At 49.0% G+C, this 13,511-nt stretch overlaps 1 protein-coding gene across 1 annotated transcript in view; it reads right to left on the minus strand.

The window, feature by feature from the left end:
* Positions 1–11,123: 11,123 nt before the first annotated feature.
* The window catches only part of Atp1a1 (ATPase Na+/K+ transporting subunit alpha 1), a 28,784-nt gene continuing 26,396 nt past the window's right edge, over positions 11,124–13,511 (minus strand). The window contains exons 22-23 of the mRNA XM_038311048.1: positions 11,795–11,886; positions 11,124–11,478 (exon numbers count right to left, since the gene is read on the minus strand). Of these exons, the coding sequence (XP_038166976.1) occupies positions 11,450–11,478; positions 11,795–11,886 (121 nt within the window). The 3' untranslated portion in view covers positions 11,124–11,449. The remainder of the gene's footprint in view (positions 11,479–11,794; positions 11,887–13,511) is intronic.

Below are 13,511 nucleotides of genomic sequence, written 5' to 3' on the forward strand. Positions count from 1 at the left end.
GTTTTGTGTCCTGTCAAGACTTTTCTAATGGAAAAATTTAAAAGCACACACAAACAGAACAATATTTGTGTTGCAAAAAAATGCACTGAAATTAAAGATTAGCATTAAGAGAGCTAGAGAGAAGGCTTAGTGGTTCAGAGTGTTTGCTGCTCTTACAGAGGTTCCAGCTGGGCTCCCAGAATGCACATGGCAGGTCCCAACCATCTATGACTCCAGTTTAAGAGAATCCAGTGTCCTCTTCTGGCCTCAGAGAGCACTGCACACATGTGGTGCACAGACACACAACCAAGCAAAACACCCCTACACATAAAGTAAAAATAAATAAATCTTAAAAAAAAATACAACAACAACAACAAATCACCTGTACCTATAGTTCCAGGAGATCTGATGCTCTTTTCCAGTTTCCATGGGTACCTACATACATGTGGTTCACATAACCTCATCTAGGCACATGCGCGCACATACACGCACACACATATGTCCATTGTTTTAGAAAGATAAATATCAAATTGGAATAGTTACTTGTCAGGATAGGGAGTGTAGCACAGTAGTAGAGCACTTGCCTAGCGTGTGTGAGGTCCTGGATTTGAGCCCTAGCCGTCTTCAGCCCCTCTTCCCTCTCCCTGTGGGGGATGGAGAGGATTAACTATAAGTTATCAGAATGGGAGTTAGACTGTGTCTTAGGGTTCCTAATCCTGTGAAGAGACATCATGATCATGGTGACTCTTATAAAGGAAAAACATTTAATTGGGGATGGCTTACAGTTTCAGAGGTTTAGTCCATCATCATCATCATCATCATGGTGCGACATGGTGCTGGCTACATCTTGGTCAAAAGACAACAGGAAGTATACTGACTCACTGGGCATGGCTTGAGCAAACATGAGACCTCAAAGCCCGCCTTCATAGTGACACACTTCCTCCAACAAGGCCACACCTCCTAATAGTGCCACTCCCTTTGGGGGTCACTTTCTTTCAAACCACCACAGCATGGTAGAAAAGAAATAGGAAAAAGAACTGGAGAAAGATTTGGCTTTTCTACATTCCTCCAAGCATCCCTGCCATCACTTCAGACATCCAACAGGGGAACACAGGGCAGGGCAGGGCAGGGCAGGGCAGGAAAGTGACAAGGTACATTTGGCAAGCAGCAAGCAAGGGCTTCCCAGCTTCCATTTTTTTTTTTTCTTAAGAAGCTTCCTTCTGGTCCCAGGCCATGGTTCAGCTCTTCCTCTGGAAGCAGCCTTTCATGAATTCACCACACATCACCTTGAGACATGGTCGTGGCCCTGTCTTCCCTACCACACTGAGAAGCAGGGGCTGAGCCTGTGTGTCCCCAGCCTATGACACTAGGGTACTCTGTAGGAAGATCTGTTTACTGAGAAACAATCTGTGCTGGTGGATTGTCACCTGTTTTGTCCCCTAAGGTGGGGATGGGCTTTCTCCACTTGGTCAACAAAGGAATGGAGGCCCAGGGAGGCTAAATATCTTAAAGTCACACTTCTAAATGGAAGTAGAGCTAGGATCGAGTCTGTCCATCGAGCCAGTATTCTTGGTCACTGCACCATGTCGTCTCGAGGGAAGGATGGAGGAGAAACATTGAACACCCCCAAGCCAAGGGCTGAGCTTGATGATGGGGGTTCTGAGTGTTGTATGGCTGAGAAGGGAGGGGGTGATCAGAGACATTGAGAACAGAAGAGATGCATGCGACACTAGTAGCCATAGATGGCCTCTAAGTGACGGTGGCCAAAGCCAAACATTCCCCCTGAATTGTTCAGGGATGGCCAAGGCTTAATTCTCTCTCAGGAGAATGGCAAGGGTCTTGTCTCTTCAATCTCCCCACCCATTCCTTTTTCATTTTGAGACGGGATCTCATGTAGCCCAGGTTGGCCTCAGGCCTTCAAGGATGGCGTGCACTCCTGATCCTCCTACCTCTGTCTCTCAAGTGCTTCTATCACAGATGTTCGCTACCCCCACTTCATCTTCTGAACTGGTCTCAACCACTGGCTCTCAGTAAAGGGTGGTTTTGTTCTCTAAGCACACATCTGGTAATGTGGAAGATGACTCTCATGGTCACAATGTGGATAAGAAGGTCATGTGCTGATCACTCTTAACTTGAGTGTCTTGAGATGGGGATAGGAGGTTGGTAAAACACACCTCTGGGGGGGTCTGTGGGGATGTTACCAGTGGGTCGGGGGAACTGCTCTGAATGGGGGCAGCACCACCCCCTTAGTCTGAGGACCCAGGTGGAGTTAAAGGGGAAGAAGAAAGAGACCCCATAGCATTGGCATGTTGCTCTCTCTGGGACTTGCCGGCCATGAGGGACACAGTTTTGTTCTCTATGCCCTTCCAATACAAAGTACTGCCTTGCCACAGTCCAGAAGCCTGGAGCCAGCTTCCCGGGGACTGGAACCTCTGAAACTAAGAGGTAACTTAACCACAACTAATGATATCCAGCAGGTAGAGACCAGGGCGCTGCTACACATGGCATGGAATACAACAGGAAAATTATCAGCAAAGACTTTCCCCACCCAAAAATGTTAGCAAGGCCAAGACTGAGAAACTCTCTTTAAACCATTCTTTCTTATTTGTTTGTTTGTTTGTTTGGTTGGTTAGTTTTCTAGGGTTTTGTTGGTGGTGTTGTTTTAAATTTAGAAGATATATCTATTGAAAACAGAACTTTAAATGTATCATGACAAAGGCACGGTGTGCATTTGTTGCTTATTAAGCTTTATTTAACAAGTATGTTATGATCAATGTAACTAATTCTTAATTGAAAGATATCACATTAGGTACAATTGGGTTTAAGAAGTGGCAATTATGTGAAATATAGTATGCACGGTTAACATACACAATAATGAAATGAAAGAAATGATTGACATTTCCGTTTCATACACATTTACTTTCTTAAGACAATATCTTAATTGCTTTCACAGTATTAAAAAGACACTGCCTTCCAAAACACTTGATGCATAATTAACAAAAGTCCCGATTTAAACAAGACAAGTGGATCTTTGCCCTCTGTGGGGAGAAATATTTAACTAGAACTCAGGTAATTAATTACGCCCTAAGGAGGTTTAGATGGCTACATGTTAGGATTCTGGGTGGTACATCATCACACAGTCATACCCATTTTGGTAAACATATTAGCTTGTTTAAGGCTGGCTTGCTGTTTTCTCCCCCAGTATTTCTCACCCTTTCCACTTACAATGTAGCCACATGTAGCATATGCAAGGTGGCGAAATGCCAAGCCCAGTTGACATGGGAATAGGAACGGGAAAATATCACAAGATCCCACCCCTCCACAATGAGCTATGGGCTACCAATGGCTGCTGAGAGAGAGAGAGAAGCAGTCTTCTCTATTGATGAGCTCCTTCTTAAGAGGTCAGCCCTAAAGACGTGAATGCAGGCAACAATAAGTGGATTCAGCACGTTGTCTATGAACACGTTCATGTACATATATATGTAAAATGGTAATTATAGAAGGAGAGATCATAAATTTGATAGGGAGTAGGGCAGGGGGTACAACATGGCTGTCCTGAAACGCATTATGTAGGCCAGGCTGGAAGCAAATGCATAAAGATTTGCCTTTGTCTGTTTTCCAAGTACTGGGATTAAAGGCATGTGCTACAATGCCAAAAAAGTCTAATCATTAATAAGACATTACTTAATTGTGTGTGTGTGCGCACATGCGCGCGTACACATGTTATGCATGCTAGGTGACTTGCAGGTCAGAAGAGGACATCAGATCTCCTCGAACTGAAGTTATAGATCATTGTGAACTATCATATGGATGCTGGGAACTGAACCTGGGTTCTCTGCAAGAGCAATTAGTACTCGTCATGGCTGCATTGTCTCTACAGCTTCCCTTAAGCCCATCTTCACCGAAAGATGCTTCTGAAATTTCACCTACTCTGCTTCCTCAAGGGCCTTAGCTCCCACAGGCTCGGAATACCAGGACTTGGCACACACAAGATATCGTCAAGTGGTGCCTGAGTGCTGGGCTGGGGAGTCTCATGGCATGGCATTTATTTGAGAGCTTGTTGCAGCCGAGCGGCAGTGTGCTGCACACTTCCGGTGTTTTCATTCTCCGCTGCTTAGTCCACCTGTGTGCGGCCAGCATTTCACAGCTGCTCTCGTAGAAAGCCCATTTTGCCCAGTCTGTGGTATTTGATAATTTCCATGGCGTAACTGTTCCAACCTTTGCCAATTTCATGTTACCAAGGTGAAGTTTGCTGGCTTGCAAAATTCATAAAGCTAAGTAAAAGAAACCAGCTGCTTCTGGTGCAAGCTAGCTCCCTGCCCCCGCCCCCGCCCCCGCCCCCGCCCCCGCCCCCACGCCACTGCTCAGTCCTCCCTGCCTAACCTTCTACAGTCTCTCTTTAGCCACACAAAGGCTTAGCTGCTGAGCCAATGGCTTTGTGAAATCAAAGTTGACTCTTTGCCTACACAGTAGTGGACTCAGGTGATTGACACCCGCTCCCACTGTTCCTGTCCAGTAGGGGGCTCGGGACTCAGCCCCCTTCTGTTTTGGGGTTTAAACTTCTCCAGAGCACTGGTTCTCAGACTTCCACAGGCACTGGAATCACACGGAGAGCTTAAAAGCAAGTTTCCCTTCCTCCCTTCTTCTGTCCCTCCCTTCCAAGACAAGATCTCAGGATGTAGCACAAGCTCCATCTTGAACTCCCTACATAGCCCACAATAGCCTTGACATTGCCATCCTTCTGCCCCAGCTGCCTGAGTTTTGGGATTGCACGTGTTCACCATCATGCATGGCTAAAAATGCATGTTTTCCAGCAGGTTCCCAGGTGTTGCTGATGATGGTAGATTAGATATGGTTTTGAGATCCATTATCTTAAGTCAAGGGTTCTTAATCTTGACTGCACACTAGCTGGCATTGCCTGCCAAGTTTGAATGGGTTCTGATCCTAGTGGTAAATTTCTCTGTGTGATTTCAGTGTGCAGCAGAAGAAGAACCCATGCTCAGGACAGTTTGCAGCTGAAGAGAGAGGAGCACCACTGTGGCCTCCACTGCCTAACTGGTGGGTTTGGTGATGGTTTGGATACAAGTGGCCTCTAAAAGACACATGTGTTGAAAATGAGGCCCATATGTGGACCCAGTCATTGAGAGTCCCCACTCTCGGTCATGAGGACTCCACCTTCATCAGTGAACTAATCTAGGAATGGATTCAGAGTATGGTGTTATGGAGAGGTGGTGGAAACTTCCAGAAAGAGGTCACAGAGGGTGTGTTGTTGAGGGCCGTACGTTGCCTTGGGCCCCTTCCTCAGTCCATTTCCTGTCAGCTGAGGTAAGTGGGTTTGGTCTATCAAGTGTTTCACTCCAAGTGACGTGACCACACCTTTGCCCCGGCTCACAACAATGGAGTCAGCTGTGAGTAGAAACCTCTGAAACCAGGAGTCAAAATGAACCTTCCCTCCCTCGTGGCAGGCATTCTACCACAGTCAGGAGGAAAGATAGAGAGGGAGGATAGCTTTGTGTGAATGTGTGTCTTAGTTAGGGCTTTATTGTTGTGAAGAGACACCATGACCGGGGCAACTCTTATAACGGAAAACATTTAATTGGGGCTGACTTAGAGTTCAGAGGTGGAGTTCATTATCATCATGGCAGGAAGCACGGTGGCATGCAGGCTGACATGACACTGGAGAAGGAGTTGAGAGTTCTACATATGATCCACAGACAGCAGGGAAAGAAGTGTGTGCCACTGAATGCAGGCTTGGGCATCTGAAATGTCAAAGCCCACCCCGCAGAAGCACACTTCCTCCAATAAGATCACATGTGCTCCAACAAGGCCACACCTCCTAATAATGCCACTCCCTATAGGGCAAGCATTCAAACACCTGTGTCTATGGGGGCCATACCTACTGGAAGCATGCACTAGCAGTGAAGAGACCAAGACCATAGCAACTCTTATAAAGGAAGGCATTTAACTGGGGGCTGGCTTACAGGTTCAGAGATTTACCCGTTGTCATCATGGTGAGAAGCATGGTGGCACTCAGACATGGCACTGGAGAGGGAGCTGGGAGTTGTACATCTGAACTGGCAGGCAGCAGGAAGAGAATGACACTGGGCCTGGCTTGAGCCCTTGAAACCTCAAAGCCCACCCCCAGTGTCACACTTCCTCCACCAAGGCCACACCTACTCCAGCAAGGCTACACCTCCTAATTGTGCCACCCCTTATGAGCCTATGGGGTCCATTTTCATTCAAACCATCCCAAAGGGCTTGTGGCTGAGCCTGGGAGTGATGTACATGTGTTAGGCTAGCTCACACCCCATTGCCTGGAAGAGTCCCTTGACTGAACCTCCAGTTGCCCAGGGAAATATGATCCAGCTGGCTGCTACAGAGGAAAAGGGATGTGGCTTACTAAGCCACTATCTGGTTGCTGTCATCATTGCTGTTTGGGGAGCAAGTACACCGAGGTACATCTCCAGATGGCTGAACCACCAAGTATCTGTGTTGATGTAAGTGTGTCAGAGTTCAGATTTAGGGTGAGCATGTTAGGGTAAAACCATCAAGGGCAATATGGGGTGTCTTTAGATCTACCCCCCCCCAAATGGAACATATGTCAAAACCAAGTCCTACCGACAGTGCTCAATATTTCCTCAACCATCCAAGCCACTCGACGCTCTAGACCTCAGTTTCTCCTCACTTCAGAGAGTCTACTTGGATCTGTTTGGTGGAATTCAACAAGATAAATTAGCACAGGCCGTGCTGGAGTCAGGGGCAGCTGCTCAATGATTGCTGGTTCCCTTCCCCTATTAGTGCCAGTGCTGTGGAATGGAAGTGGGTGGGGTGTTGGGGACTGTGGACCCCCAGACCCTGAATTTCCTGTGACCCCCTGCCTGCCGCAGTAAACAACTTGTTTTCCTGTGCTTGTAGCTGCTCTGAGCAGGAGACACTCAGGAGTTCCTGATGGCAGGGGAGTGGTTTCTGGAGGGCTTGTAGCTGAGGGTTAGGGCTTGGTCATTAGTCAAGGAGAGCCTATATAAGCTGCCCTGGAACACATAAAGGAGCATTCTTGGCATTTTTGTTTCAAGGATGACCTGTGTCTTTCTGAGTGTTTGTGTATATCTCAGTCTTCAGGCCCTTGCCTGACTTGTGACCCATCCAGTAATGCAGATGGTATGCTACAGGCGTAGTACCATAGTACCTGTAGTACAGGTGCTGCAGGACCATAGTACATGTAGTAGTACGGACGCTACAGTGGGGGGACACATACACAGGGGGCAAAGACCTGACACTGAGGCTTCCAGTGTTTTGGTGAGGGAGACACATGCAGAGGTGACACTTCCTGTAGGAAAGGGAGAGAGTTGTTTCGGGGCAGCGGTGGAGTCATACCCTTCCTGTCTGTCCTGCCACTCCAGGAGAGGTTTTCAACCTTGCCTTCAGTTTTAAATGGAGCTATTATTCATACTATAAAAGGATTCTTTGCATATTGAGCAGCCTCTTTAGACATTTCTGCTTTCCTACCCACAGATTAACTGTACTGAGTCACAGCCCTAAACGCAGAAAGGGAAGGGAAGGAGGGGGCAGAGGGGGCAGGCAAGAGGGGAGAGGAAGGGACCTCTGGTTTTCAAAAAAGCTGGTCTGAGAACGACCGTGTTTGTTGGTTTTTAAAAATACTACCATTACCAGTTATAGCAACAACAGAACAAAATTCTAAACTCTGTCACTGCTAGGGAACAGCTATCCTCTGTAACCCATAGGAGGTACCAGTCCTGCCAGGGTCACTGGGAAGCCCGGTCCCAGGCACACTGCCCCTGAGTCCCACGGGAGAGGCTGACTGAGCTGTTCCCGGATTGCAGCTGCCCGCTTCCTCCTTCCCAGCTATGCCAGTCGCAGCCTGAGCACTTAGCTCCTGGGGGCGAATTCATTTGCGTGACTGTTCAACAGCCTGTGCGCAGTTTCCAAGAAACTTTCCATGCTCTGGCCTTAATGCCAGCTCTAACCTCCCCTGTTCTTTGTTTTTCATAAAAGCACTGCCCATCTCTCTCCCCAACTGTCCAGGGTAGTGGTGGGGGAGGCAGACTTGTCAGCGCTGGTCAGCCACCTCAGATCTCTGAATCTGGGGTTGTTTTTGTTTGTTTCACTAGCCAGTGTTACTTAGAACATGGCCTGGCCTGTGAGAAGTGTATCTATAGAAAGCATTGAGTTCCACCATACGGGAGCACCACACTTTCCCCCAGCTTTATCTTTAGAGAAATGGGGTTGAGGGAACTTTTATCTAACTCTTAGGAAGAGCCAGGCACTTGCCAAGCCCTTTCTGCAGTTTGCTTCATCTTTACAAAAGCCCTGCTAGGAAGGTGTAATGGGCTGCTGCACCTTGTAGGCAGAGGCTTCAAGAGCCCGGGACTTGCTGAGATCGAAAGCTGAGAAGCCAACTTCTCGGTGCCTGCTCAGATATCCTCCCCCTGCCCCAGATGTACAGGAGAGGGGAAACAACACTTAAAACTCTTCCCTTCCTAGAGGAGTGTGTGTGTGTGTGTGTGTGTCCTCGACAGGAGGCCCTGTCCCAGTGGACATCAGAATGCTGTGTCTCAGGTTTGCACCTCAGGGTAGTCACAGGGTGGTTGGGAGAAAAGTACAACACCCTCCTCCCCCACTTGCCCTTTGTCTTTGCTTCTGAGCTGCGTGACACTCTGGACAAAGGTCTCTGCCCTTCTCTTTGAGTAGAGAGTACTGGCCATTGCATGGCACTTCCTTTGTGAGGCTCGGAGCTGAGCACAAAGCTCAGTGGTGACTACGTAACAAATTGGGAACTGTGGTTCGACTTGGGGATGGGGTACAAGTCAGCTGTTCAATGGGCCATCCCAAACCCGCTGGGCTTCTTACAGGAGATAGCCAAATCGTCCACAGCGCTTTGGAACCCAGGCCAGTCCAGGGCCCACTGACGCCTCTACGCCTCTTGGTAGATCCTGTCTTCTTAATGACTTTGACCTATCTAGTTCTGGCACTGCTCATTCTCAAACTGTGATTTCAAACTTCAGTGTTGAGAGGTGGGACCCTCCATCACAGGCTGGTGGCAACCTGGCCACAGATCAGGTAGGGAAGCTCTTCCCTTTGAGAAAGTGACTCCAGTGTGCATCCAATTTAAAATCAGGGCTGCTTAGGCATTGTGTGCATGTGTTCTATGTTATACTATATAGTTATAATATATAGTATACTTATACAATGCACATATTATATACATATAAATACACATATACACAAATATACTTGCACACTCACATACACACACACACACACACATGTATAAATAGGAAGTCATTCAATCAACAGCCATACCTGGATCTGGGCTATCGGAAGACACAAAGCCTGTGTCCTCAGCCACCTTGTTGGAGCCCGCACCCTGGTGATTGCCTCAGCATGGGGAAGAGGTTTCTATAGCTCCAGGCTTTTGACTTGGGCAACAGTGATGGACGGCATCATTGTCCAGCCAGAGCACATTCAACAGGGTTGCCTTTCAGGATTAGGATTCAGGTGAACTATCTAACTTAAAGCAAGCGGAAAATGTGGCCTGAAACCTTGGGGAACAGTGCAAAGGGTGGTCAGGGCAGGTTCAAACGCAAGTCTGTAGGGAACAGTTGTCTGGTCACTGAGGTCACCCTTAGCTGTTTCTGTGATGTCCCAGGGAGAGTCCTGATTGGCTCCCGCAGTGTAAAGAGGGAGGGCTGATAGCCTGGCACTTAGTTTCACAAGGCTGGTTAGCCCCACCTGCTAGGACACTTGGACATCTGCTTGCCCGGAACCGCAGGCGACTTAGCTTCTTTTGCTTTTTCTATTTGGCTATGGCTCATTCAATGACAAGTGCTTGTGAAACAGAAAAGGGCAGGAGACCGTCTCCCTTGAAGGTATTTCCCAAATTAAAACAACACAGAGGCTGACCAGCAGCAAGCTGTCCTTCCAGAGAAGGTCCAAGGTTCCGGCTGACTCAAATCTGGAAATAGCCATGACCTTCATCATCACAGTGTACCCTCATGGACCAACACCCAGGAGCGACAGAAAACAGACACACAAAGGGTCAAGGTTGGGACAGAAAGGCCTGTGGCAGTCTAAGCACACAGGGAGGACTCGCAGTCACCCCAGAGACTCTCAGCAGCCCTTGCCCAGGGCCTTCTAATCCCAGGGTCTTCTGCTTGCTTCATCCCAGTTTCCATGCTGGTTTGTGAGGCTGCTCTTGTTGAGGATGACTTGCTTGCATCATTCAGCAAAGAACCCAAGGTAGGAGACAGACTAAGATGCCCCCTTCCCCACCAGTCTTGAAGCTCTGGTGGTAGCAGTAGGGGAAAATGAGGCATTTGCTTCCCTACACACACTTCAGAGCAGCCCAGAAACATGCCTGACGGATTAAGGCCTCTCAGAAAAGCACATGTCATCTGGCAGATGATGGCCACCATTTGGAACTAGAGGTGAGCCAGCTTGTCATATTTCCTGGGGAGTGGCGATGACAGCCAGAGTGCCATTAACAACCCTGCTTAGGACTCAAGGCCCTTGAAAGCAGGGAGTGCTGTTCCACATGACTCTGAAACACCCGGAACCGGTCATCTTTCCCTCAAGGCCTCGTGGCGTGGAACCACTTCCTGAACTGCTGCTGCTGGCGTTAATTTAGGGAGGACTCCACAGACTGAGCACCAGAGCACACAGGCCAGACAGCCGTGCAGACTTTCCCTCTTAGATAAGCTGGGCCTGAGGTTCTCGGAGCTCTGCTGGATTTGCAGGGCAAGCAGGAAGGCCTGAGGGACTGAGATCTGCGTAGGCCTCAGCTAACTGAGGGCAGGAAATCACTCAAGTGAAGTGTCCCTACTAAGCAGCCAAGAGCCAAGAACAGGTGGCGCTGTAGCTACACAGTGCCTAGGAGAATTGGACAGGGAAGCTCGTGCATTCGAAGATGGAACAGTTTCCTCTCGGCCCCAGGCTCTCAGATGTGGGTGTCAGTCACCTGGGGAGCTTATTAACCATGCTGACAGCCTCGTCAGGGCTGGGCTGCCTTTCCTAACAAGCCCCAGGAGAACGAGCTGCTGGCCTGGGGATCCACACGTGGAAACACACACACACAGCTCATCAGCACAACCACTGTACCCAAGGAGGGACAAGGACACAAGGCCAAGTTCCATTATAATAGCCATCTTTATTTGTAAAAATCCAGATATAAAACGTAATCTTTCAGTCTTTCCAGGTTTTCCTTTTTTACAAAAACAAAAAGGCACATATAAACCTTCCCCACTGTCGTTCCTGTACAGGGTGTTTTCAGGCAGCCCTCCCCCCGCCCCCCGTTACAGCTACATGCTTCATTCCAGGGCGTCTGGCTCCCCACATGCTTTGGTGCTTTCCTACCAGGGTAGAGTTCCGAGCTCCAAGACTTGAAGTACACAAAGGGGGGGTGGGGGTGGGTGCAGTGTGCGGCATGGTGCTCCATGGCGTGCAGGGCAGTGGGCTAGTAGTAGGTTTCCTTCTCCACCCAGCCTGAGAGAGAGGGAGAGAGAGGGACACGTACAGTGAGTCCGCTTTCAGGAAAAACCAAGACAGGGACCCCTTAAATCCTTAGGGAGTGTGTGTGTATGAGTGTGCAAGTGTGCGCACAAGTGTGTAGGGGTGTGTGTGTGTGCATGTGTCTGAGATCTCAGTTGTAGCAAATTAGCTCTCTCTAGGAATATTGTGTTATTATTAGGTTTAAGCCAAGATTTCTTTACATTATGTTTGGTTCATACTTTTTCAAGTCTTAAAAGCCGTAATCTGTATGGGCCTTAATTTGGTTCTCCATGTGGAAGGCCTCACTTACCGCCAGGGCGCCGCCTGATGATGAGCTTCCGCACTTCGTCATACACGAAGATGAGGAGGGAGTAGGGGAAGGCACAGAACCACCACGTAGGTCTGCAAATAGAATCAGGTACCACGTTAGACACACGAACCAGTTCACAGGAAGACGGGGAAAGCGCTGTCTCCAAATGATGAGGGACCATCAGCTGACTCGCCACCCTGAGCTATGGGGCCATTCACAGGCAGCTTTCCTGAAGGAAGCCCAACGGCTTCCCAGAGAACCGGGTGGAGCCGACTGTACTTTCTGCTGACAATCTGGGAGTGACCGAACATTCTTTCTTCCTTTCCCAAAGTCCTTAAGCTCCCAAGTGCATTTGTCTCCTGCCCTGGCATTCGCAGATAAAGAACCGCCAGTGTGGGTCAAAGCCAGTTTATTCAGACCCCAACCTTGCTCTCCCGCCCTGGAATCTGGGAGGACCAGCTGCATTTTGAGTTCCCAAACCTGGGGACTAAGAGAAGTAGAGCCCGGACAGATAGGAAAGGTCTTCAGGAGGCCTGGAGAGGTTGCCACCCCAGGTCCCCTGCAGAGAGACTCCCAGCAGCCTCCTGCAGGCACCAGGCTTCCTTGACTATGGGCTCCTGGGTAAACAAAAGAGGAAGCCCTGCCCTGCCAGCTGTGCCATCTCCGCCTTCCTACAAGCCTTAAACAGGAGTGAAAAGGTGACCTCACCGCCTCACTCAGAGGAGCAGGAGCACGACCAAACTGAGTAGAAGCTGTCAGGAGCCAGTCAGGTCAGAAAAGATCCCAAAGTGGCAAAGTCCTCACTGGGACTTCCCAGCTAGCTGTTCAGAAACCTGTGGCCTCTTCTACCCTCCCCCTATTCAGCAAGGCTCAGGCCAATGTAATCCAATCTGGACATTTTTTATACCTGATATTCTGCAGGCTACTATGGAACCTGATACAAAAAGAGCAAGCCAACAAAGAGATATGAGAGGCCAGGGTCAGGAGAGCAAGAGCACATGGAGATAAACTCCAAGGACTTCAGCCCCAAAGGACTATGGGGTGTGATGGGTTGGGTGGGAGCATCCTTACCAAAGAGATAAGCAGAGAGGGTAATAGTGAACTGGCTACCATGGACTTGGACAGGCCGTGAGACACACCCTGGACGCCAGTCTCACCTTGCACCATAGACTATGCCTGCACACATCTGATGTGACCAAAGGGTATTGATTCAAAGACGAGATCAGTGGAGGGAAGTGCTGGCACGAGGCCAGTGTGAGAGACGGTCCAGATGAGTGTGAGCAATGGCAGGAGTGGGTGGACGCAAGAGACTGATGCTCTCAACGGCTCTTGTGTTGGAAGAGCGCCATGTTCTGCAGCTCAACAAGATTAATCAAGTTGTAGCTGCTCAACCTCAACCATCACTGGACAGCGGCAAACACATGTGGAAGTTTCCACTGGCTGTCAGATTTCTTGGTGAACCCTGCTCGTTAAGAACTGAGGCCTAAGAAAAGCTCAGTCATTCTCTACCGGTTGAAGGCCGGTCTGCTTCTGAACACAGAATGACTTGGATCGACTTTCTAAACTGCTCAGTTGCACCCACGACTGACTGTGAGGGCAAAGGAACCGCAGATCCTCTCCAAACTCCTTTGGAGCCTCCAGGAAGGTGAAGAGGTGACACATGACTCAGGCAAGCAAACAGGACCCAAGCCTGAGCCTTCAAAGTCCAGAACAGCTC

Source organism: Arvicola amphibius, chromosome 14, assembly GCF_903992535.2.
Source record: "Arvicola amphibius chromosome 14, mArvAmp1.2, whole genome shotgun sequence".
Lineage (NCBI taxonomy): Eukaryota > Metazoa > Chordata > Mammalia > Rodentia > Cricetidae > Arvicola > Arvicola amphibius.